At 41.3% G+C, this 26,326-nt stretch overlaps 1 protein-coding gene across 9 annotated transcripts in view; it reads left to right on the top strand.

Moving 5' to 3' along the window:
- PHLDB2 (pleckstrin homology like domain family B member 2) overlaps nucleotides 1-26,326 on the top strand; it is a 200,518-nt gene that overhangs the window by 87,613 nt on the left and 86,579 nt on the right. For 6 of the 9 annotated variants that reach the window (XM_081139353.1, XM_081139352.1, XM_081139350.1 and 3 more), the window contains exon 1: nucleotides 16,588-16,667. Coding sequence is in view for 3 of the 9 variants with exons in the window: in XM_081139351.1 (XP_080995477.1) it covers nucleotides 5,735-5,798 (64 nt within the window). In the remaining 6 variants the exon portion in view is untranslated. Of the gene's footprint in view, nucleotides 1-5,687; nucleotides 5,799-16,587; nucleotides 16,668-26,326 lie in introns of those variants that run through there. The other 3 variants (XM_081139351.1, XM_081139349.1, XM_081139347.1) reach the window with 1 other exon arrangement.

Genomic DNA, 26,326 nt, shown 5'->3' with positions numbered 1-26,326 from the left:
TCCATCATCCCTGGTACAGAGCGGGTGGGAGTGAGGACAGATTAGTCTTTGAGGCACCACCCATACTGCACTCTCCCAGGCTGGAAAAAGACCAGAGAGACGTGACCGCTAACCGCAACGCATGGTCCTAGCTTAGATCCTGTACAAAATGTTATGGGACAATTGATGAAACTTGAATGCAGATAGTGAATTCAATGTAGTAAGTGTCAGTGATAATTTCCTGATTTGGGTCCTTATATTTTGATTATCTAGAGATTGTTCTTGTTTGAAGGATTATACACTAACCTCTTCAGGGATGCTGGGCACCATGTTCAAAACTTGCTCTCAAATGATTCCAGAAAAAATGTCCTTTGTGCTGTTCATGCAGCTTTTCTGAAGTTTGAAATTATCTTAAAATTAACATTATCTTTAGCACTTAAAAGTGAATATTTATTTTATTGTTTGTTTTTGGAGGGGTTCTCTAGGTAAACTATCATGTCACCTAAAAATAGTTTTACTTCTTTGCCAATTTCCATGTCTCTTACTGTTTTCTCTTTTTAAATGGCACTGGCTAACGCCACTAGAACAAGGTTCAAAAGTAGCAGAGGGAGTGAGCCTTCTTGACTCTTTTTAATCTTAGTAGAAATGCCTCTAGCATTTGCCCATTAAGCACAATGCTGGTTTGGGGACTGAGGTATTCTATCCTGTTTAAGAAATATGCATCAATTCCTATTTTCTTGAGTGTTTTTATTAAGACACTTTAGTCAAAAGCTTTTTTTTTTTTTTCATGTAGGGGATAATCATGCTATTATTACTCTTATATCTACAAATATGGTGTTTCTATTAATAAATTCTCTAATACTGAACCATCTTTGCATTCCAGAAATTAATCCCACTTGCTCATGGTACATTTTCTTAATATGGTGTTGGGTTCTAGTATTTTTGCATTGATATTGGATGATGGCTGATAATCTATTTACATGTTAGAATCACATTCCCCTATACCGTTTTTATTTTATTTTACTTTTTAAATTTATTTTATTCTTGAAAGTATCCTGTGTACTTGTTTTTAGAAAATCAACCTCCAAAAGGAACGTGGTGATAACAAAAAGGGCATGGGAAGCAGTGAAATGGGGAGATGGAGAGAACTGACTTTAGAATCACAGAGACCTTGTGGAGATTCTCGGCCCCTCCCTTACTGACTGGGCTACCTCAGTGATGTTATTCTTCCTTTTTTTTTTTTAATCCCCACTGAGGACATTTTTTTCATTGCTTTTTAGAGAGAGAGAGAAACATCAGTGTGTTGGTTGCCTCCCACACTTGCCCCAACTGGGGTGGAGATTGAGCCTGCAACCGAGGTACGTGTCCTTGGCTGGAATCAAACCCAGAACCCTTCAGTCTGCAGGCTGATGCTCTAACCACTGAGCAAACCGGCTAGGGCTATTCTTCCTCTTCTATCCTCTATTTTTAGATCTTCCAGAGAAGAGAACCAACCACAATATGTTGTGTAAGGATTAAATGTTAACATTCCTATAAAGACTTCAGTACAATATCTGGCACAACATAAGCACAATGTACAATGTCTGGCACATAAACATTGGGATATTTTATTATAAAGAAGTATGTTTCTTCTGCTGCTTTTCACTTTATTTTTTGTAAATGTAAACAGATATAGTTTCCTCAAGAGGCACTTAGTGTCTTGGCTTAAATGGTCCCTCACAGGCCTGTTTAGTGAGCCAGGTTCGTATTTTGTCTCTCCTTTTTTGGTTAATCCCATTCTAGACTAGAGGTTTCAATGCAAAGAGTAAGCTCTTGATGGGTGCCAAGTGGGGACAGGAGAGAGGACTTTGAAGAGAATGGATCCTTACTACGAGTCAGGGACTCATTGAAGTATATCTGCAGTTAATAGAACCATCTTGAAAGGGGGTCGATATGAGCATTGTTTTCTATTTAAAAGTTGAGATTAGCTATTGTTCTTTTATTCTCAGCCCCTAACATCTTCAAATAGAGGAGAATGGAAAGATGCATTGTCTCTGGTTGAGGTCTGGGCTACTTTATCTCTTAGTCAGTGTTCTGAACTTCGGGAAATCACTATGAACTCGACAGTAGTTCTGCTCGGACTCCTGAGTGTGGAGGAGGTAAGGAGAGTGCTCATTTATTGATGAGTTTATTCTACAATTCATTACTGTTGATGCATTTATTCTACAGATCTTAGTAGGACTGCAGAGGTGAAAATGCCATTTACCACTCCAAGATTCGTAGATACACTCCTGTTGCCGGAGTGCCAGGGGAAAAGAGTTGGCTTAAAGATGTTGGCATTTGTGCTGAACCTAGAAAGTTGGAGCTAAAAAGAAAAGCAAAATTCATGGAAGACAGTACAGTGCAGGTGTTAAGAAACAGGCTCCAGACTGACACAGATCTAGATCTATACTTTATCTGTTTCTTTCTTGTTGTTGAATTTGGACAAATTCTTTATGTTTTGTGAACTTTGGTTGCATTGTCTGTGAAATGAAGGAAGAGTATGTAATATATATGGGGTTTTGGTGAAGGTTGTAGGAGAAAAATACCTACTACACATGGGTTTGTGGTTTGAAGATTATACAACAAAATACATGTAAAAGATTTAGCATGGTGCTTGGTATGTGGATCCTCAAAGATAATGGATATTATTGTTATCTGGTCTTCAACAGTGTTCTTTAGTTCTTGCCTCTGTCAATGATCTTTACCTCAGTCCTCGAGATTCTTTTTTTTAAAACAGCTTACTGAGATATAATTCCAATACCATACAATTCATCCATTTAAAACATAGAGCTCAATGGTTAATATAGTCACTGAATTCTCCACAATCTAATTTTAGAACATTTTTATCAACTCTAAAAAGAAACCCTATACCCATCAGCAGTCACTCCCTATTCCTCCTCCACCAGTGCCTCACAACAAGCTCTAAGCAGCTGCCAACCTACTTTCTGTTTCTATATACTTGCTTATTCTAGGTATTTCATATTTCATATAAATGGACTGATGCAATATGTGAGTATTTGTGATTGGCTTATTTCGCCTAGCACAATGTTTTCAAGGTTCATCTATGCGGAAGAATGTGTTAGTACTTCCTTTCTTTTTATGGCCTAATAATATTCCATTGTATAAATATACCACATTTTATTTATCCCTTTTAGGACATCTGAGCTGTTTTCACTTTAGGGCTATTCTGAATAGTGATAATAAGAACATCTGTATTAAAGTTATGTGTGAATATATGTTTTCACTATTTTGGATATACACCTACTAGTGGAATTGCTGCGTTTCATGGCAGCTCTATGTTTAACCTTTTGAGAAACATTCAGATTGTCTTCCAAAGTATCATTTTACATTTCCACAAGCACCATATGAGTACCTCTCTATTATTACCTTTCTTTTTCATTATAACAATCCCAGTGGGTATAAAGTGGTATCACGTTGTGATATTGATGTGCTTTTCCCTAATGGCTAATGACATTTTCATCTGTTTCTTGACCATTTGTATATCTTTTCTGAGAAATGTCTATTCAGATCCTATGAGCATTGTGGTTTCTTTCATGTTTCAAAAGTTGTCTTTTTTAATTATATTTTTCAATTAGAGTATTTCAGGTATACAACATAGTAGCCAGACAATCATATACTTTACAAAGTGATTCCCCTGATACTTAAGGTTCCCACCTGGCACCATACATAGTTATTGCAATATTATTGACTGTATTCCCTATTCTGTGCTTTTCCATCCCCCTGACTATTTCATAACTGCCAATTTGTACTTCTTAATCCCTTCACCTTTTTCACCCAGCCTCCCAACATCCCTCCCCTCTGGAAACCATCAGTCTGATCTCTGTATTTATGAGGCCATCATGATCATGTTGTATGATCTTTTTAATGTGTTGCTGAATTCTGTTTGCTAATATTTGGTGAGGATTTTTGCATCTATACTCATCTGGAATATTGGTCTATAACTATCTTTCTTTGTTGTGTCTTTATCTTGTTTTAGAATCAGGATAAGTTTGGCCTCGTAAAATGAGCTTGAGAGTGTTCTCTTGAATTTCTTGTAATAGTGTGAAGAGAATATGTGATAATTCTTCTTTGAATTCTTGGTAAAATTCACCTGTGAAGCCATCCACTCCAGGACTTTTATTGTGGGGAGGTTTTTTTATTACTGTTTCGATTTTGTTGGTTGTAACTGATCTGTTCAGATTTTCTGTATAATCTCTCCTACATTGTCCAGTTTGATGGCGTATAATTGTTTGTAGCATTTTATTATAATCCTTTGTATTTCTGTAGTGTCAGTTGTTGTTTCTCTTTCATTTCTAATTTTATTTACTTGGGTCCTCTCTTATTTTTTCTTGATGAGTCTGATTAAAAGTTTATCAGTCTTACTTACCTTTTCAAAGAACCAGCTCTTGATTTCATTTATCTTTTGTATTTCTTTAGACTCTATTTTATTTATTTCCTTTCTGTTCTTTTTTTCCTTCTTTCTGTTCACTTTGTGCTTTGCTTGTTGTTTTTATTCTAGTTCCTTTAGGTGTAAGGTAAGATTGTTAATTTGAGGTTTTTCTTGCCTCTTCAAACAGGGCTGTATTGCTGTGAATTTCCCTCTTAGGACTGCTTTTGCTGTGTAAATATGAATAATAAAATGGCAATAACTGTGTACCTATCAGTAATCACTTTAAATGTAAATGGGTTAAAAGTTCCAATCAAAAACATAGGAGGTAGCTGGATGGATAAGAAAACAAGACCCACATTTATGCTGTTGACAAGAAAGATAGATAAATTCCTATAAGCATACGGTCTTCCAAGACTGAATCAAGAATATTTATAGACCCCCTAACTGGTCTTTGTGTCTCTAGTTCTGCTACCATTAAAATCTATCTTCCTTAATACATCAAGAGCAATTTAAAAATTGAATAAGGAATGGGAGGTGTTACTTTACAAGGTAGTACACATCCTGGTTATGTGACTTTTGATAACTTGTTCTTTTCTCCTGGGTCTAAGGTTTATCTGTAAAACGGGAATGATAGTACTTATTCTTACAGTTAATGCATAGCAGGAACACAGCAAATAGGAGCCCTTAGAAGATAGTGAGGCCACATATACCTCCTTGGCATCACTGAGTCTACAGAAAAAACAACAACGCTGGACATGGGAGAGCTGTGAGATGCCTGATTTAAAGTCAAGAGCTCCTTGGAGCACTCTCAAGAACAAAGATATTGGCTTCCTTTTCTAAAATATGAAATTTTGTAAAAATTGAAAGAAATAATAAAGGCAAAGTACCTAATAGGATAGCTGGTAAATAAAAAGCATGGGATGAAAAAATAGGAAATAAGCAACAACAAACCCTAAGTAGAAACAATTATGCTGAGAAACTGGGTCTTACTGCTTAAGCATTGCTCACTGCTTGTTTGCTGGCATGTTTTGTGTGTGTTTTTAATCTGTAATTATTCTCTCCAAAAGTGTGCTTTCACTGATGATGTGTTTTCACTGGTGGTGATGATGTTTAAGTTTTGTCCCTCTAAAGGCTAGTAAGCAGTGGGATTATAGGATGATCAAGAATGTCTGTTTTTCAAATTCAAATCAATTAGTGTTCCCCAGATGTTAACTCTATTGACTGTCTGTCAGTTTTTAGAAGTCACTGAGCTTTCGGCTTCCCAATCACGGTAATTTTCTTTTCTTGCTGTGCACAGGCTGGCACCCATCCAGTTTCTCCTTTGAGATTCAGCAGCAGATTCTGATGGAGGGTAATACCCAGAAAGAGGAGCCCCAGGAGAACGGACCTAGTGATGCACAACACTTAGGTGAGGACTCTCTGGGTGTGCACGTCATGCTCAGAGATTTTCAGTAAATACTTCTGAGTGCCTATTCTCTACCGTACATGTGGAATGGCTGAGCATTGTTTAGCATAAACTCAGGAGTCCAGCCAGCAGCAGGAAGAGAGCCGAAGGCTGGCAACCCTTTCCTAGAACTTCGGTCATGGGCTTATCTACCTCACTGAAGACATGCTGAGCTTGGACCAGACCCTGAACGGCAGGCAGGCCAAAGCAGCTGGCATGGCGAGGTCTTTTCCAGTGACTTGACTCATCAGTCATTCAAAAATCAAAGCTCATACAAAAAGGGGGGTGTGGGACAAATAGGGAAAGTCATCACGGTTTTAGGCTCTCTAGAAGAGAAGCTGATCCTGCTATCTCCTTTCAGGGGGGACAAAGCTGCACCCCAATCACTCCCAATTCACAGGGCTTTTGGTGCTGGTTGAGTCTTTCTAATATGTTTCCAGCATTCAAAACTGAATAAATAGGTTCATAAAATTTATATTTTCCTCATTATTTTTTATTACGCCTCAGATGATCAAGTAACCAGGGATAGGGGAGGAGGTGCTCCGGGATATGCAGGGAACCTGGTGTCAGGTAACCTCATTAGTATTTCCTTGAAACCAGCTCGTCTCTGCACTGCAAAGCCCCCTTTAATAAAGGATAGTGATTTCAAACTAGATTAAAATTTTCATTTAATTATTGTGCTAAGTCCTAGACACAGAAGTTAAAATAGAAATCTCCTGCATTAGTATTAATAAGGGTTCTCCAGAGAAACAGAATCAATAGAATATACCCCCCCCCCACACACACACACACAGGCTGGGGCAAACGTAGGTTTACAGTTGTTCTTATGGAAAACAATACAATAATTAATAAACAATAATACAAGAATAAACTTTGTTTCATGTACTCACAACTGTAAACCTACGTTTGCCCCACCTTGGAGAGAGTGAGAGGGAGAGATTGATTGATTCTAAAGCACTGAACCATTGCCTCACGTGGTTGTAGGAGCTGGGAAGTCAGAAGTCTGTAGGGCAGGTCCACAGGCTGGAAACTCAGGTCAGAGTCAATGCTGGGGCCTTGAACATGGGTTCTCCCAGGAAGCAGCCTGGAAATTGAAGCAGCATTTCTCCACTGCAGTCTCGAGGGGAATTCCTTCTTTGTGAAGCCTCAGTCTTTGCTCTTAAAGCCAAACTATTGGATGAGGACCACTCACATGATAGAAGGTAATTTGCCTTTCTCAAAACCTACCGATTTAAAGGTTAATCACATCTAAAAAATATTTCACAGCAACATCTAGACTGGTGTTTGACCAAACAGCTGGGCACCATAGCCTAGCCAAGTTGACACCAAATTAACCATCACAGCCCTCTTACCTTAGGGAGTTTATGTCTTGAACAGAGATGGAAGATAAAACAGAAAAAAATGCAATCCAATAACACAAAGTACACTGGTACCTAACCAAGACTGGGGATGGAGTTGGCAAAAGCTTTCTGGAGGGCATGATTCCTGGACTGTTGCTGGTTATGAGGGAAGAGGTGAACGAACATGATACGTGGGAATAACTGCAAGAAGTGTATCGTGATTGACACTTGCCCTTCTTGCAGGAAGAGGAAAGAAAGAACCATAAGCCATTAGGTGGAAACATAACCTGGAGAAACCAAATGACTGTTTTTTGGGGTTTATTTGTTAATGCTAAACTGAGGATTCTGGATTTATCTTATCTTAAATGCATGGAGGAGTCACTGAAGAATTCTTAAGATTGACACGATAAGATTAAATTTTCAGTATTCAAGACCAATTCATGTATTGAACAAATATTTTATAATGTCTGTCATGTATGAAGTACTGTGGGAAGCTCTGGGGATATAATGGTCCCTGACCTCACAAAACGTAAAATTTAGTGTGAAAATGAGAAAAAAAAAGGGGGGGGGAATATAATAATTACAAATTTTAATTAGTGCTATTGAGACATAGACTTAATTTAGAAGTTTTATAATTCCAGTGTCTGCTTACTGCTGTCCCACCAGCTATCACAACCCTACCATAAGCGCAAGCTTCAAATACTGAGTAATCTCAGCAACTCCCCTCTGGGCCAAATACACAGTCTTGGATTTGATACGCCCTGACTCTCTGTTTTGAAAATGTGAATCTTAGCTTTCCCTTAAGGCCCTTCCATCTTCCATTGCCTTGGGTGAGCCTTGCCTACCACACACCCAACATTCCTCTAGCCCCAGGCCTAGTGAAACTTTATCTCTCCCAACACCTGGACTTGTTCTTGGCCCTCCCTAGGACTAGGAGTTAAAAATACCACCAGGTGACAAATGAAGGTAAAGGGGATGGAGAGAAGAGTACTTTTGACAGTTATTTAAGAAGTAAAAATGATACGGTTTGGTGATGGATTAGTAGTAAAGGTTGAGAAAAAATAAGAGACTGAGTACATTTTCCAAATTGGAGAGGGGGGACAATTAAATATAAGGGAGTGACCTTTATTTTGTTATAGAATACAACAAAAAAGGAGAGGTAAAAGGTGCCATCGGGGGAAGGTGATGATGACTTGGGTGTGTTTGGTCTGCAGCGCCCAGGAGACACCCCTGTGAAGGTGCACAGTATGTAATTACCACCTTCTCCCGTCTGCTCCCCTCAGCCTTCTTTCTTTGTTATACTGAGGATGGTGGCAATCAGGATGAAAGACATGGGATTGATATTTTCCATAGGATCAAAACACTCAACTATTTACAGAGTCATAGGGAATTTAACACGAGATGCTAATAGCCCATGAGAGAGAAAACTTTCTTTGGAGGACAAATTACCAGCGAATTATCCATTAGGGGTAATGTTGCCCTCCACCCATTTGGATCCTTCAAAATTGCCTGTGTAAGAAATTTCCCACCTGCATGGTCACTTTGATAAACTTCAGGAGCCAGAAAGGATGAGGGACAAGACTAGCTTGCTCAACAGGAAAATCAGCAGTCACATCAGCACTTGTCCCCATTGCATTGTCTATCAGCGCTCAACGGGCGGGAGGAACGAAAGGCAGTGAGGTGACCCCCCCCCAGCACTCCAGTTGTGGGGGGTCCTCAGAAGTCGGTTGGGCATTTTGGAAAGGAAACAGAGGGAGAGCCACAGAAAGCTCTGCTAGTGGGCACGGGGGAGGGGGAGAGAAACACACCCTTTAATCACATCCATGCTGTATTTGCCTTCTTGTCTAGCCAATTCATTCAATGTATGTAATTTCCCCCTTGTGCTTTGTTGGGTTGCTAAGCCTTTTGTAACACTAACTTTAATATTAACATTAAAGGTATGGTATATCCACCTACCATGTTGAAGTTCTTATGAGAATCTTATAATTATAATACAAATACCTTGGGCAGCAACCTGTTGAAATGGACAACAGAAGGACCTTTTAAATAGATTTTTCTTTTCATTCCTGTTGGAGAAACACAGTAAATGAATTTCAGTCATCTTCTTTAGGCATATTCATAACACAGGGACACCTCCTGGTTTCTGAGAATAGCCAGAAATTCCAGTGAGTCTAAAAGAACTGTACTAGTTATAAACACCACCCTGTATCTCAGAAACAAGTGCTTCAAACAATCATTTAGAACTTGGTGAGCTCTGATAAATCTCTAGTCAGAGCTGGGTGCTATATAATAATGTTTTTATTAGCTCTCTTAACAACTCCCCTGAGAGAAACAATGCAGTTAATATCCCCATAATGTAAAGCATCAAAGGGGTCAAGCAAGTAGCTCCAAGCCTCTGGTAACACAGCTAGTACACTGGAATTTTAAGCCACCGAATTTCCAGAGCAACACTTGAACCAACAGCCAAAAGATACCTGTTTCATGCTTATTCCTGTGAGAACCTTAAGATCTGTAACTATAGAGTCATCATAAAGTGAAAAAAAGAAAGGCAGTCAAGAGTGGGCAGAGAGATTAAGGATCTTAACTGGGCCCTTATGAATATTCAGTTGAGCACCTTGACTTGGATAGGTACCTATGTTTAACATATTAGAAAACAGAATCCTTGCTGTTTTTTTTGAGTCCTTAAATTCTGTGGCTGAAGCTCATCTTTTTCTTTCTAGCCCTGTATAATCAGTTTCCACTTCCTACACAGCCACTGGCTCTTCCTGTATTAGTCAGGCAAGGGGGAGCCAGTGCAAGTGTAGAGCAAGGAAATGACCTAATTAAAATGGTATTAAACATGAAATCTTAAATTAAAAGCCCCTCCCCCCAAATCTGGCCCCGCCTCCCTGGGCCTTATCTCCCATGCCCCCCTCCCCCCCCAGCACTGTGGACTCAGGCAGTCTGCGTTAGTCACCACTTCCCTGACCTGCCTTGGCTTTACTGTGGCCTGCCTTGTTCATGTTATCTCCTCCACCTAGAGGTCCTGTCTTTCAATATGAAAGTCACATACGTTTCCCTGATAGACTTATTGGGCAAAGATGCCCCTTTTTAACAGTATTTTTATATTACATTTTATATCACATTACAGTTATATGCTAGGCAGTAAATTCCTTACTTGAGACACGTAACAAATGTCTTATTTTATCTCCATCTCCCACCCATCGAGGCACACTGTGTGGAACAGAGTAGATGCTTAGTAAATTTGCCTTTGTGTTGAACATTCCTCATGTTCTGAATCCTGCTCCCTGCTCTGAGTTGTCTGAAGTCTCTAGTGCAGTGAGGTCTGCTTATATCTGACACATCCAGTAGAACCCTTATCCCTGCCCAACGTGGCTCAAAAAATATACATATATTATATTAAAGGAGAATTTGAAATCAAGTATAAGATAACTGGAGGGATGGTGAAAGTCAGATGAAAGAAAAATAATGAAAAGCAGCAGAGAAAAGAGGCTGAGTTTCTTACAATATCAAGGAGTACTACTGATAGAGTACTGTTTCTGTGATGAGCAGATAAGCTACAAAGAAAACTCCTTGTTTTAGGTCTGCTATGCAAGAAAAGTAGACCAATTCAGGGTCCTCAAGTGATTAGAAAAGTGGGCCAGATAAACACAGCTGTGATAGGTTAATCTAAAGAACACACACACATACACACACACACACACACACACACACACACACGAGAATCCTTTCCCTGCCTGATTCCAATACATACTAACAGAAAAGATTGGGGGCAGGGCAAAAAGGTACATTTTGATGCAAAAATTAATCAGATGTTCCAAATGTATTTAGATTATTCTCATGATTAGAGAACCAATCTTTTAACATTTTTTAACATAAATCAGCATATAAGGATAAATTTTCACTTTAATTTTGGTTAATTTTCTGGTGTTAATTTGAAGAGTTATTAATACTTCATATGTATTTATATGTGTTATTTATACTTCATATTTTTTAAATACATATTTAAGAACACAGAGTAAAATCCAAATATCTAGTAAGGTTATCGGAATAAAAATGTATAGAAGACATAAACAAAAAAAGGAGTAGAAAGCAAAATCTTTATTACCATAGTACAATAATTTAACAGTAAATATGACGCCGAGCTTCCTGGCAACCAGGATACAATAGGAAACATTCGTTTCCATAGTTCTCCTTAACAATGGTTGCAAATCTAGTGTAAATAGCTGAAGATACCTTTTCTAATTAATGAAAGTACACTGAGTTTGTAAGAGAGAAAATTTATCTTAACATTAAACTCTAAAAAGAGTTTATGATGAGGAACTCAACTTATATAGGGCAGTATAACACAATGGTTGATGTCATTGAGAAAAGTTCCACAGGAAAAGGGCAAGTGTGGTCGGAAACTACTCTTTTGGTGGGTAGTGAAATAAGCCAGATACAGAATAACAACAATAACAACAACTACATGATCTCACTTATATGTGGAATCTAAAAAAATCAAATACATGGGAGAAGAGTGTAGAAAGTTGGTTAGCAGATGCAGGGGGGTGGGGGAAATGGGGAGATGTTGGTCAAAAGCTAGAGTTGTAGTTAGGTACAATAAATAAGTCTAGATATCTAATGTACAGCATGGTGACTATAGTTAATAATACTGTATTGAATTTAGAAGTTGGATAAGAGAGTAGATTTCAGGAGTTCTCATCACACACACACAAAGGTAATAATGTGAGAAGATATATTAATTAGTTTGACTGTAGTAATCATTTCACTGTATGCATGTCCATCATCAAATCATCATTTTTGCACCTTAAATATATGCCATCTTGCCCTGGCTGGGGTGGCTCAGTTGGTTGGGAGTTGTCCAGTGCACCAGGAGATTGCAGGTTTGATTCCAGGTCAGGGCACATGCTTGGGTTGTGGCTTGATCCCCAGTACGGGTCATGCAGGAGGCAGCTGATCAATGTTTCTCTCTCATTGATGTTTCCACCTCCTCTCCCTCTCCCTTCCTCTCTCTGAAATCAATAAAATATATATATACCACATTTATTTTTTTAATTAAAAAAAACTACACTTGGAGAGCTCCCAGTATGTTATCTTGCCCTTATACAAAGAGTGGTGCCTATATTATCAAAGTCATTCATAAAAATATGAGTTTGATGTTATTAGTCTCAATTGTCAGAATAGAAGTTTATTTCTCAGTGAAGGTAAGTAAAATTCAAATTACTTGCCTAGTAAAGGGGTTGAGTAAGGGTTTAAATTCAGGTCCCCTTGACTCCAATATTATGATCTTTTCACTGCACTCTGTAAATGAAAACATCTTGATTCTCTGCTAGGCTATCACTGCAAACACAGGAAAAAATGTACAGAGTTAGGAGTTAATCAAGTCCAACCAGTCTTTACTAATGAAAGGGTACAATAGCAAAATTAATTCTAAATGTAATAATTCATATATCACTGTGTGCAGCACTTCACCTTTCCCCAACTGAGAGGGTGAAAGACACAGAAAAGTAAGACCAGGTACTGCAAACATTACAGATCTTAGAGAAAGGAACAGGGAAGCACCTTCTGCTGTGTAGTTTACTACACAACATCCCTTAGTGGGCAAGAGGAAATGGCAGACAGAGAGAGGTGTGGCTCTGGTCTGTGATTAAATAGGGGACTTTGTTTTAAAGAACCCAGGAAATGGAGAATGTAGAAGGAAAGAGCTCATTTCTTTTTTCTTTCTATTTTTTAAAATGTCACAACTAAAACCTGGCTGGCATGGCTCAGTTGGTTGGGCGCCGTGCATGCACCAAAAGGTTGCCGGTTGGATTCCAAGTCAGGTCACATGCCCAGGTTGAGGGCACTATGGTGGGGAGCATGCCGGAGGCAGCCGATAAATGTTGCACATAAATGTTGTGCTCTCACATCGGTGTTTCTCTCTCTCTAAAATTTAAAAAAAGTCACAATAAAAAGGAAGTCTGGTAATAATGATTTTTATAATAACAATAGGTGTTACATTTTTAAGTGCCTTCTATATATTTTAAGATGTTGGGGTCTGCACTTCACATTTAACTTTTTCACCTTGTTGATTTCGTCTGTCTTCACATCACTGTGGCATTATGAAAGCTATTGAAGACCATACTAACTCATCAGGAGTGAGATGGTTCACTGGACTTAGTCATTGTAAAGTATTACATTAAATCAATACTTTCTGAGCCCTTTCCATAGATCTATCAAGTCTTGGAGTATGGTTTACACAAATATGAGAAAATGATCCATCTAGCTTTCAAGGAGCTTGGCTATAGTAAAAGAGACAGAAATGTGAACAGATTTTTTTTTTTTTAAGGCAGTAAGAGGAGGCCCATGAAGATCATTTTTTGCCTAGTGATTAAGAATTATTTATTATACAGAAATGTCCCCTGGTATCATTCCTTCTTAAAGAAGACGTGGAAGAGAGCATTTAAGAGCATGCATTCTGGAATCATGCTGCCTGTATTCAAATTCTGCCTCTACCACTTTATTAACTGCGTAATCATTGACTTTTCTGTGCCTCATTTTTACTTAGAAAATGGGAATAATAACAGTATTTTCCTCGGGTTGCTATAAGAATTAAACTAATTAATACAGGAATATATTTGGGAAAGTGCCTGGAGCTAAGTGGGTGAAGTGAGGGAAACCGGAGCTGAGGTCAGATAATGACAGATCATGTATTGTCCTTCTGAGCCATTCTATGGACTTTGGCTTTTGCTCTGATTGAGATGGGGACCATTGCAAGGTTTTGAGCAGGGGAGTAATGAGATGCCTTAAATGTTTTAAAAGGATCTATCTGGCTGCTGTATGGAGAACAGCCCACATGGGGGGCAAAAGTATTAACAGAGCAAGGGTAATGAAAGTCAAGATGTGGTGATAGATTAAACCTGGGTGGTAATAACAGTGGAGGTGGTAAGTAGTTGAATTTTGAATTTATAGTATTTTAAAAGTAGAGCCAAAAGGATTTTCTGATGGATTGGGTTTGAAATGTAAGAGAAATAAAAAAGTCAAGGATGACACCAAGGTTTTAGGCCTGATAAGAGAGAGGCTTCAGTTATGATGGGGTCTTTAGGGGATAGAAGGAGAACTTCCAGGGTATCAGTGTTGAAAAAGTTAAGTGCGAGAAGCCTAGTAGACATCCAAGACGGAAGCTGCCTGGAGCCTACAGGCCAGGGGAGATGACGAGGCTGGAGGTAAAATTGAGAGTCGTCATCACATAGATGGTATTTAGTGCCATGAGACAGGATGAGATCACTAAGGGAGTGAGTGTAGGTAGGAGACACAGAGGCACAAAGCCTGAACTTTGGGCATTCCCACTTCTCAGTCTGGGAGAAGAGAGGGGACCAGCAAAGGAGTCAGTAAGGTAGGACAAAAACCACAAAGATATGGTGTCATGGAGGTAAAACAAAATCGTTTTTAGGAGAAGAAAGTGTTAATTGCTACTCATGGTTCAAGCGAGATGAGTACTGAGAAGCCTTCAGATTGAGTAGTTTGATCTTCAGAAGATGAATTCTAGGGACACAGTAGAAGCACAAGCCTGACTGGAATAAATGGAAAGAGAGAGCTCGGAGAGAGCTTTTCTTAAATCTTTAAAGGAGTTTTGTTGTGGATGAGCAGGAAAAAGGGGGGTAGGGGTGGTGGACAAGTGCCTGCAGGGGGAAGTGGAATCGAGAGAGTTTTTTGTTTTTAAGATGGGGAAAATAACGATTTTATGATGATGGTGATGATTGATGATGTGAGTGAGAAGAGAGAACTGCTGGAGCACTTAAGTGCTGGAATAATCTTTGTACATTTCTGTGGGCCAGAGGAGGGGAGGAGTCCTTTAAAACACCAAGCTGTCTATAGGTGAACCTCTCCCCAAAATTAGAAGTCAGACTTTTCCTTGCACAAATGAAAAGTGCGTTAAATAAGCTATTTGTTGAGTGCCTAGGAGTGGCACTCAGGGTGTGAGGTACTTTACATACATTATCCAGAAGCTCATTGACCACCTCGCAGCATCAGGATCATTATTACTGCATATAGATGAAGAAATTGTTGTGGGAACTAAAACAACCTGCCCAGAGCCCTGCTGATCTTAAGCTAGTGTGAACTTCATTGTGTTTTTTTGTTTTTAAATCCTGACCCGAGGATGTGTTTATTGATTTTAGAGAGGAAGGGAAGGAGGGAAGGAGGGAGGGAGAGGGGAGGGGGAAGGGGAGGGGGGAGGGGGAGAGGGATGGGGGAGGGGGAGAAGGGGGGGGGAGAGGGGTTGCCTCCCTCACCCGCCTCTACCTGGTGACCTAACCTGGAACCCAGGTATGTTCCCTAACCCGGATCCAACCGAACCTGCAACCTTTTGGTGACCAGGACACGCTCTAACTAACCGAGCCTCCCAGGGCATTGTGCTCCTTCTTGCTGTTGCGAGTTCCTCGAGGACCGACGGATGGCCTTTATCTTTGTAAACCTGGAGGCTGGCTCAGAGCTTGGCAGAGATTCACATGCCCGCGGACCACGGTCTGGGGGTCACCCTGGGTCCAGTCGGTTGCCTCCCTCAGAAGCACCCACTGAAGGGCATTCACATCAACGTTGTTTTTATTGGTTACAGCAACTCAGAAAAAGATGTTAGAAAAGACAGAAACTTTCAAGAGAAGTCACTGGAAGGACAGTCGCATGTTTTAAAATCCCCAGCCCTTAGCTAAGGCGGCTCCCCGGAGCTCTGGCCAAGGTGTTTCTCTGACGCACCAGGTGCCTGTCCGCGGGCGAGCTGTCGGGGGTGTGGCCGCCTGGAGTTTCCCAGTGGAAAGCTCACCGTGGGGCGAGGAAAGAATCACCCGGGGCTGTGCGCCCTCCCGCCCGTCTTCCAGCTCGCTTAAAACGAGGAAAGAGGCCGGCCACCAAAGTCTCCACGCGCGGCTGGACGCGAGTCCGTGGAGCCTGTCGACGGGGCGCACAGCGGGCCCCGCCAGCAGCCGTGGAGCCGCAACTGCGAACCGCCCGGGAGCGTCCTTGCTCCAAGTCCCCCGGTGGGTGCCGCAGCGCTGGTTACCAAGAGGCCGGGGGCCAGGGACAAAAAGGCGCGGAGCCCACCACCGCGCCGGAGGGGGGCCGCGCCGAGCGGCCGGGGCACCGAGCGCGCCCTCGCGCCCCAGACGCCGGCGCCCCGCGGCGCTCACGCACCCGGTGAGCCGCGGGCGGCGGGCGGCCTCGGGGAAGGGGCAGCCCCGCCTCCGTGCGTCCCCGCCGCGGCCCCGGGGCTCTGCCTCCCCCGCCGCGGAATTGGTCGCCGCCGGTTGCGCCGCCACGGGCTGGGGGAGGAGAGGAGGCAGTGGCGGCCCGCGCCGGGGAGGGGCGCGCTGACTGCGCTCCGCAAATTCGGAGTGGCGGGGCGGGAGCCCGGGCCGCGGGGCGCGGGGAGGGAGGGAGGCAGGGCGGGGGCTGCGGCCCGGCGAGCCGGTGGCGGGGCCGGTGGCGAGAGGCGGCTTGGAGGAAAGATGAGGCGGTGAGTGGGCGCCGGGGACACAGTTTCTTTGCTTCTCTTGCAGGCTGTAGGGACAAAAGCCCAGGGTGGGGGTTAGCGGAGCCCGGGCTGCGTTGCTTTGGGGGGCCCCCGAACCCCGGGGGAAGAGTGGACCTCCGGTTGCGAGCGTCCTGGGAAGGGACTGTCGGGGTAGAGGAGACGCTCACGGAGCGATTGTAGGGAACGGGCAGGATTGGGGGGGACCTGAAGCAACTTTTGCCGAGAACTCGGGGATACCCAAGGAGAGGGGGATCGGGGTCTTCGGGATACAGTTGCTTTGTCGTCGTGGACCGAGGGGCAGGTCCGCGGCCGGGTGGTGCGGGGCGCGCGACGCGCTGAAGACGCCCCCTCCCCGATGTCTGGCTGGCGGGCGGCGCTCCTGGTTCCACTTAGTTCCAAGAGTGGGGCTCACGGGGTTGGACCGCCCAGCGCCTCAGATTCTGATTTGGCCTTGGATTCCCCCAAAAGTCTATGGGACGGCGGTCTGCGCACCCCTAAAGATAGAGGCCGGACGGGATGGGGGCCTTTTGAACCCGTTTCCCCCGCGCCCGGCGCGGCGGAGGCGCTGCCTCAAGGTTGGCTGGTGCGTTTAGTAACTTCGCGCAGCAGTCATCGTTTGTTAAAGCTCCCGGGACCTGGCTAACGCCCGCCACCGCCAGGAAATTAAAAGGCTGACAGGCTGTGCCTTCCTGGGTTGGGGTTTCCCGTTTGAAGGGGTTTCGGAAATCGAACCTAACTTCCCGCGCCTGCCCCCGCGTGTAAAGGGAGAACCGCGCCCGCAGCCTTTCGGCGGCTAGACGCCGGGGCTGCAGCCCCTCGGGGCTGGCCCTGCCCGCACCCCTAGGAGTCCTGCCCCTGCAGCTGGGAGCGAGCTCCCCGGAGCTCCGGAGTGCACAGCTCGGCACAGCCAGGCACAGCCGGGTGGCTCTCGCAGACGAGGCGGAAAAACGTGCAGTCCTTTTAATATAACTATTTGTCAACTCCATTTCCCTTCGTTGTGTGAGGGGGTGAGTTATAGATACTTGTTTTCAAGTATTGGGTTTGTAACTTTGAGCTTCCTAGTTTGGCTTAATTTAGGCGCTTGAGATATGTCTCTGAGATTCAGACATTATCTGAATTCAGCTGGGAGGGGTTTAAAGGAAGTTCACAGTTTCAGAGGGTTAGACTTTTGCCCCGAGAGCCCTTGAATTCTTGGTTCCCCGTAGGATAGCAACAGAGTGGTTGAATTTGGGATAAATAAACCTTTAGAGTTGCCCACTATTTTGACAGAATGGCTACCTCCCTGATACTATTGCCCTCAATTGTGTAAATATTTGTTTGAATAAAGAGCTAAGGTCCTTTGAAAAGTAACAGTTGTGTCTGTTCGTGATTCTCTTTTAATATCTTGGGCTTAGTTATTTAAAAGGTTTTTGGGTGCGTTTTTTTTTTTTCCCTTACCTATTTAATGTGGAAATTTAAACAAGTACTTAAACTGTAAAGTCCGCAAAATGTTTATAACTGGCGTTTCCTTTAAAAGCAAGGGGGAGTTGAGTTTTTGCTCTTGGTTAACTAGTGTGGCCTTCACCTCCTGAGACCCAGAGGTTTGCAAATCCCAGCCTTTCTCACAAATGGAAAAATGAGATGTTTGGTTAAGAGTAGCCATCATTTCAGTCAGTTTGCAGGCTTCAATCTGTTTCATGCTCTTTTGGGCTGAGGACTGACTATAGGGGGTGTCTCTTGGATCCCTGTTTGAAGTGGGGGAGGAAAAGATACTCCCAGAAAGTGGACTAAGAGCTTGCTAACTCCTGTCTTAAAGAACGTCTACCAAAGCTGGAACTCTTTGGCAATCTTTACAGATTTTATTTGCCGGCTTTTGCACAAGAGAGACGGAAAAAAGCCAAGTAATTAAACCAACCACTGGTTTCTCGTTATTTTCTTCAAAACCCTATTTTGAGGTCTGTAAGCAAGGGTTGATTCTAGAGTGCACTAGAGAAGTTACTGTGATTCCTTTGAAATACTTTTAAAGAGCAGTTGAGATTGTGACTTAATTCTCAATCCTTTGCAGAGAGGCTGTGCTCTGAGTGATTGGGGAAGACTGCGGTTTTTGTATGTCTTCCAAGAGCAATGCATGATCTTTATAAATCTGATGACTCTCTGTTAGGGCTTGGTGTACTTATTAACTGTGTAAATGTTACCCATATGAAACAAACAAACAAACAAACATGCAAACTATTAAGTGATGTGGCTTATTTTAAAGCCCTGGTATACTTTACAGCAGTGGTCCTCAATGAGGAGGGGGAGGGATTTTGCCCCCCAGAGGATATTGGCTAATGTCTGGAGACATTCTTGGTTCTCCCCACTCAAAATAGAGAACAACCCCAACTGACAACTAGGGCTGGCATCTAGTGGGACAAGGCCTCAGATGCTGTGTAATATCCTACTAGGTATAGGACACACAAAGAATTATCCAGCCCCCAACTCTTCACCGGAGTATTGCCTCGTGGGAGTTTGTTAACAAGATTAGGGATCTTAATCTAATTTGGGTCCTCAAGAAACCAGTAGTGTTCATGCTCAACAAAGAGACCATGTCATAGAAGCCAGTTTGTCTGCAACAGGTTCTTTTGCCCTTGGCATTAAGAGGCTTAGCATGCATACCACAGATTTGAAGGAACTTCTTGTGTTCACTGAGGACTTTGAGTTTACTTAAAATCACAGAATTTCGGGATGTTAGCATGCAAGGTCCTATACAGGTGTAATAAATGAGTTGCTCAGAGTTTAATGACTCATAAATTCTCGAGTTAGTGGCAGATGGAGTTCTAGGTCTAGCCCAGGATTAGAGAATTTAGATTAGAGAACTTGCCTGATATTCAGGCAAATGCAGTTTTTTTTAAAAAGTGGACCTGGCCATTTGTGAGAGTTTAGAGGTATCATTCTCCGTAAGGAAATAAACTCTTTGATGGAGGAGAGTGGCATCAGTTGTTGTGATGGTGCAGCATATGCCTGGGTGTGTCGGCCCCAAGAAGGGGATAATTCCATTGTGTGACCTGTGACACTCCATGTCTGATGGCTGCACCATCCTTCCCATGGCAAAGGGGGCAACAGATGGCTCCACAGACATGGCAGATGCTGCTTTTGAATCCAGGTACAAAGCAGGACATTGGAGATTTTGTGCGCCTCCCTGCCTTGTGGGTTAAGAGCAGAATGCATGAATGGATCAGGTTGTCTTGGACTGAAGGGAAAATGAGGCAGGCCTCCTGAGTTCAGAGTTTAAAAAGACACCTGGTGTGGGTACTTGAAATATCGGGGTGGGGGAGCACTTTGTAAACTATATGATTGTCTAACCACTATGCTATACACCTGAAACTAGTACAAAATAATATTGAATGTAAATGATAAAAGAAAAATAAAATGAAATAAACATTTTCCTTTGGGGAAAAAGACACCTGGCATATAAGGAAATGAGTGTGCATTGGTAATTGTAGGGGAATTCATAAGTTGGTGAGTGGATATCTAAGATAAATGTGCTTGCATAGAACTTGGGTCAGGAATCTAAAGACAGTTCAAGCTTAGCTATTCTTTGAGCAAGTAGGACAAAATAATTCTGGGGTAAAAGGAACCTCGAAAATCCTCTTAAATGAGTTCTTTGCCTACAATCCACCAACTTGGATGTATAGTGCAGAACCTGAAAGCCTGCTCTTCTGACTCCTGTTCCACTGCATTTTTTCTTACACCCAACAATCTCCACTTTTCCATCTGTTTGCCTTATGGGGGAGAAATGATAGTAATACAAAGTTTTTGTTAATTTCCTAAGAGAGTTCAAAAAGTATGGTATCTGTGCATGGCTCTGTTTATAGAAAGGAGTTATCTCAATGAGTTTTTGATTACCAAAACAGTTGTGCACATATGGCTTGATCACTTATGAACATATGTACTCTCACATTTACATTAGTAGGATCAATCACTGGGCCTGTGATTATGGATTCTAGTTCTATGTGCTAAGTGGTCCTGCCACAGTAGTTAGAATCCTCAAATCTGGGAGACTCTGGCAATATAGAAGAATTTTTTAGTATGCCTTTCTTGGGAGAGAGGTCAGAGCTCTGAACTGTACTGAGGTGGGTTCTTATCATTTTGACAACTAGCCAATGGGTGCACCTCAAAGCCAAGTTCATAGTAGTATATTTAGAAATGATTATCACGTGATGACTCTTTAAAGGAGTCTGTTCCCTTTGGATGCTGCAATAAAAGGGGTAGCAGCCATTTCATAATCACCTTTCATCTAGTCTTGTCACCTTTTTTTTTTTCTTCAATTGATAGAAGACATGAGTTGATTAAAAAAACAACTGTTGGCTGAAAATGTTTATTGGCACTTGATTAATGGGACTCTTATCTTTCCAAAGTGAACAAAACCAAAAAGGGTAGCTCAGGTTTTCAAGTCTCTTCAAAATAAATATCTAGTAAGGCAGAGCTTGTCTTTGTCACACAGGAATTCAAATCTTCTAAGGGGTTAATTTGCACACAGTTGTTTTCATGATATTTAGGGATGTTTCTTAGATGTTGAAAAGCAGCTTTGGACTGTATCTGCTTTAAAGGCAAGATTGTTATATATGGCAGCTAGTGGTCAATAAGAGAAACCCAAGTATATAATTCATTTTATTGAGGTGCAGTAGGAAAGCTAGGGGTTGGAGAAGCTTGCTATACAGAGAAACAGATAAATAACCTAGAGAGTAACAGGCTAAGTTATATGGAGAAGTTTTTACAAGAGATGGTGTCTTGTTTAGTGTGTGTAGGTTGATTTATCAGATGAACTACTTTTCCTTACTTTACAAATTAAGTGGAAGAAAAAGTTTGCTCATGCCAATATGTAATATTGTTAACCTCAACCAGCAGGGTCGGCCTTTTCTAAGACTTAAAATCTGGAGTTCACTAGAAATCGAGGTTTATCATCTTAGAAGATTTTGGCGGCACATTGCATGTGGCTTCTCTAGATGGCAGTATGCTTATGGAATTAGCACCTGGAATAGCAAAAAAGCTAAAGGTTACAGATTTTCCCCAGATTTGTTTCTTGACCACTTTATTGCTAAAACAAGGGCATGTAACAGTGAAGGGCAGCCAGTTCCTGCATTTTTTATTTATTTATTGTTTTGACCAGTTCAGACCCAGCCTGAATAGTGCTTCCCTCAAGCGGTTATTCAGAGGGGACTAGAAACTGATGTCTGGCTGCCACACTGCTTACGTCATTGCAGAAGTAGGTTTCAAAACAGCTTAAGATTTATTAAGGAAATTGCAAGCCATGGGGATCCAGACAAAATATTTCTTATACATCCTGCTGGATCAAATACCCGTATTGTATTGCATTATCATGGCTCTGACCAGGCCCTTTCCCTACTCTGATATGCTGAGGAATTTACCATGCCCTTGAAATGTCATGGGCAGCAGTGCTGGTGAAATCTTTTTCCCAATTAGGCAGCTGCCACCTTATCTCTAAAACATGTTTCTGTGCTGTGGTCATTTCCATTTCCCACATTGTACAACTGGCACTCCTTGTTATTTAACCAGTATCGATGGGAGTCTAGAAAGTTGGAGCAGAAAAAACATCTAGTTCTCTCTTTGTGGAAACCTTTGCTAAAACAAGATGAAGACAGGTGAAGCGACTCGCTCCAGCATTGACTTCTCTTGGTTATTTTGGCAGAACTAGGACCAGGACGGGTCTTCTGACTCATGTTCCCGGCAGCCTGTCCCGTGTTCTTTGTACTAAAATGTCCTTTACAATAAAAATAACATCCTAATGTAACCATTTCCTTTATTAGGTCTTTGGGCCAGATATAAAAGACAGCATTGATTACATTTAATTTAATCAGTTTTTTATTGGTCTCTGATGGTTCAAGCCCTTTCCCTTTTTCTTCCAAGCAAAATAAATGGTTAAAAGGTAGGTTGTAGGAAAGAGAAAAATTAAGTGTCTTATAACACCCACCTTGCATAATCAACAATTAAGTAATGGAGCGATGGTATCGTTATTGTTTTGTTCTGTTTATAGTGTTTTTGAAACCCATTCACTCAAGTTTTGAGTTAAAGGAAAAAACATGACCGTGGAAGATGCAGCCAAATTGTGTTTGTTTCATCTCTCCTGAGCCTACTCATGCCTTGACTATTTCCAGTTTACAAATATTGGGTAAGGGAATGGGGAAGTAGCGTGTTTGGGTTTGGGGAATGTTACTTTAATAGAAGATGACTCTTAAGAGAGTGTATATGATCAGTAGTGTGAAATGGGGACAGGATGGTGGAAAGATCAGAGTTTGCTCCTGAAGACTCAGCTTTCGATTCAAGCCAGTAGCCATGGTCTCAGGGTCAGGAGAGAGCATCTTTATCCTCATGATATCCCAGGATCAATGTTTTTCTTTCTTGAAGCTGACTTTGAGCTTGAAGGATGCTTTTTCCTGGAGTACCCCTCTGTTTTGGAAGTGCATCTGAAGAACAGGGCACACAGGTGTCAAGATCCCCACGGTAGTGATCCTGGAGCTCGACACTTCTCTGGCTTCATTTTCACTGTGGTGATCATTTAATAGAGGGGATTCTTCAAGGCCTATAGTCGGAGTCACCTTAACCCAGGGGTGAATCACACCAATGGTCAGGAATAAGAAATACCTAGAAATGTTTTGATTTATTTGGGAACATTTTAGAAATCTTTATCTTGAGCTATAACTGTCTTAGGATTCTATAAGGAACCCAGAAAATAAAGGTTCTCTAATTTTCTGCCTAGAGAACTCTCCCACTTTGAGGGAAGCACTAACATAATTTAAGAATCTACAAAATATGTCAGTCTCTGTCTTAACATAACTATGTAAGAAGTAAGTGTATATTTTAACATTTTTGGAGGCCGAAATTCTTCATGATATGGTAGGTTTGGCAGTTTTTGTGAATACTTTTACATGTTAAGTTTCTGAAGAGATGGTTTTTATTTGGGCACACATGAGTGGTGAAATTTAGTTACCCACCTAGCTTTTTCTTTCAAGTATCCTAAATATAATGGCCTGACACTTGTAATCTGGACAATGCATTTCCTTCCAAATTTCTCCCAGGTACTTTAAAAATATCACTTTTTAGGAGCTTAATTCAATATAATAGAGGGTTAGTGTTTCACACTTAAAAAATAAATCAGCAAGGAGCCACTGATATGACTCTATCCTCTATAAAGTGAGCTATTATAATTTTTAAGTCAGTATCTATTCGTACATTTTTATTCATTTTGATTTTCGGAATGCATACATCTTTTAAATGTTTTACTATGGGTGACTTTCATCATACACCAAAGTTAAAAGAATAATACAGTGAAATCCCATGTACCCATCATTCAGCTTCAACAGTTATCTACATAGGCTAATCTTATTTCATCAATATACCTTACTTCCCCCCCAAAACATAGATTGTTATAAAGAAAATTCTAAACATTGTAGTACTTCATTTATAAATAATTTACAGTGTAACTCTAAGAGATTTAGAAAAAATAACTATATCATCACAACTAAAAATACAGTAATCATAGCATCATCTATTTTCTAGTCAGTGTTCAGATTCTCTGATTGTCTCATACTTTTCTTTTAATAGTTGGATTGTTTAAAACAGGATCCAGTCAAGGTCTGCACATTGCATTTAACTCGTACATCTTCAGAGTCTCTTTTAATCTAGAACAGTTCCCTCTTTTTCTTGCCATTTGCTGGTTGAAGACATTGTTGTTTGTTTGTTTTTTCTGTAGACTTTCTTATATCCCTGCTGTTGTTTGACACATTTCTCTGTCCCTTGTATTTTGTGCAATAGGAGACAGCATGCTTTTAATTTGAGAACATTCCTACCACGTCATTGTGTTGAATCTAATTTGTAACATATATGTGAACACTTACTGAATTAATAGTGTCTCTTCTTTAAGTATTGCTAACCCTGCTTTAATGATGGTATAAACACTAATGGGACTCCAATCGATGAAAGTCTCATCTTGACTATTTAGGTAAAAGTCAGGAATTTTGCAAGTGGGAAGGGATTTGAATGACCCAGATGTTTTCTGAGGTCGCTTCTGCTTTCTGTCTTCCCTGCCCTGCCTTCCTCACTGGCTGAAGAGAGTTATCGCAGGAAACATGCAGCCAAATTCCTTGGATAGTCTAAAGTTCACACAGACAAGCTGTGTTCCAGGGACTAGCACACATTTCTTTTAAATCCCTATAATTGATGTTTTACCCTCTTCACTAAGAGTCCTCTATGAGTCTTAAGAATTCCTGATATAAAACAATCTAGACTAATTTAAAAGTAGCCTCTGATCACTGGAGATAGCCATCCTCGTTCAATGCGCTGTACACCTGAAACTAATATAAAATAGTGTTGAATGTCAGCTGTCATTGAAAAGTAAAATTTTTTTTAAAAGGTAACAAAATATAAAAATTAAGTTTCAAGGAAGCTTAATTCATTTTTTAAAATAAATTATAAAACTGGAAAAAAAGATGCTCGTTCCTCGTTTGAAGCATTGCGGTCCATTGTGATTACTTTTAGGAACCTTTGACTACCATCTGGAGTGCTTTTTTTTTTATCTTTTACAAAGCTTAGACTTCAATACAGCTAGAGATGAAAGAAGGGAACGGTAGCGTGGGGTTAGGCTCCTTTATTGTGATAGGAACAAGCTGAAACTTTTCTTCTTACTCGCTGCTCCCATCTGCATTAAAAGTTCTCGTTACTCCCCGTCCCTCCCCGCTCCCTTCTGTGCTCCTTTCCTTTCTGTAGCATCATCTGATACTTTTTTTTCTTTCCTTAAGGGTTTCCCTTACCTCTTCTTTTACATGTTTTCAGAATGTAATAAAGTAGAAGTTCAAAAGCAAAACCAAAAGGAAACAAAGAAACCTGTGTAATCAGTGTCCTGAGACGACATATCAAGGTGAGAGTGGCCCTCGGCTTTCTCCCGGCCCTGCTGTGCGTCACCTGCACACACCCGGCAGATTCTGAGGATGCCCCAAACTGCCTAGGTCCTGAAGAGCCGGCCCCCCCGGCAGCCACACAAAGCCTTTGTGCATCTTGGCCTGCTGTGGGCATGTGGGCAGCGTGTGTCTGTCTCTCTGTGTCTGTCTGTGAGCATGTGTGTGGGTGTCTACACACTGTAAGATTTACAGCCCCCTGTTGTAATAGGCTCAATCTGCAAGAATAAAACAGCCATTATTTTGCTATTAAAAATACGTACATTTATTTCTGTGGAACTGCTTTTTGGGGAACTTTTTGAGAGACGAAAATATCTTTCTTGGAGATTGTCAACTTATCTATGAGTCTCTAGTGGATAATAATTATTTTATTCAAACAAGCAGATCTTTAAATGACAAAGAACATGGTACAAAGGAGGAGGGGTGGAACCCATTTGCTGCTATGTTTATTTGCAAAAAGAATGAGAAGAGTATTATGTCCACTAACAGAACTTTTTTTCCCTCTGCACTGGGATATAAAATCTTTTTTTTTTTTTTTAACTATTATTAACCCTTATTAGATCTTTCTACAATACTACTACAGTATTTTCATAATGAACTCAACTTTTAAAAAAAAATTCTTCATTACATCTTTATTGTTGAAAGTATTATAGAGTCCTTTCTTCCCCCGTTGACCCCTCCACCCCGCATCCGCCCCACCCCGGGCCCTCC

The sequence above is a fragment of the Miniopterus schreibersii genome (assembly GCF_964146895.1).
Source record: "Miniopterus schreibersii genome assembly, chromosome: 5".
Classification (NCBI taxonomy): domain Eukaryota; kingdom Metazoa; phylum Chordata; class Mammalia; order Chiroptera; family Miniopteridae; genus Miniopterus; species Miniopterus schreibersii.
This window is presented reverse-complemented; position numbering and strand designations above follow the sequence as displayed.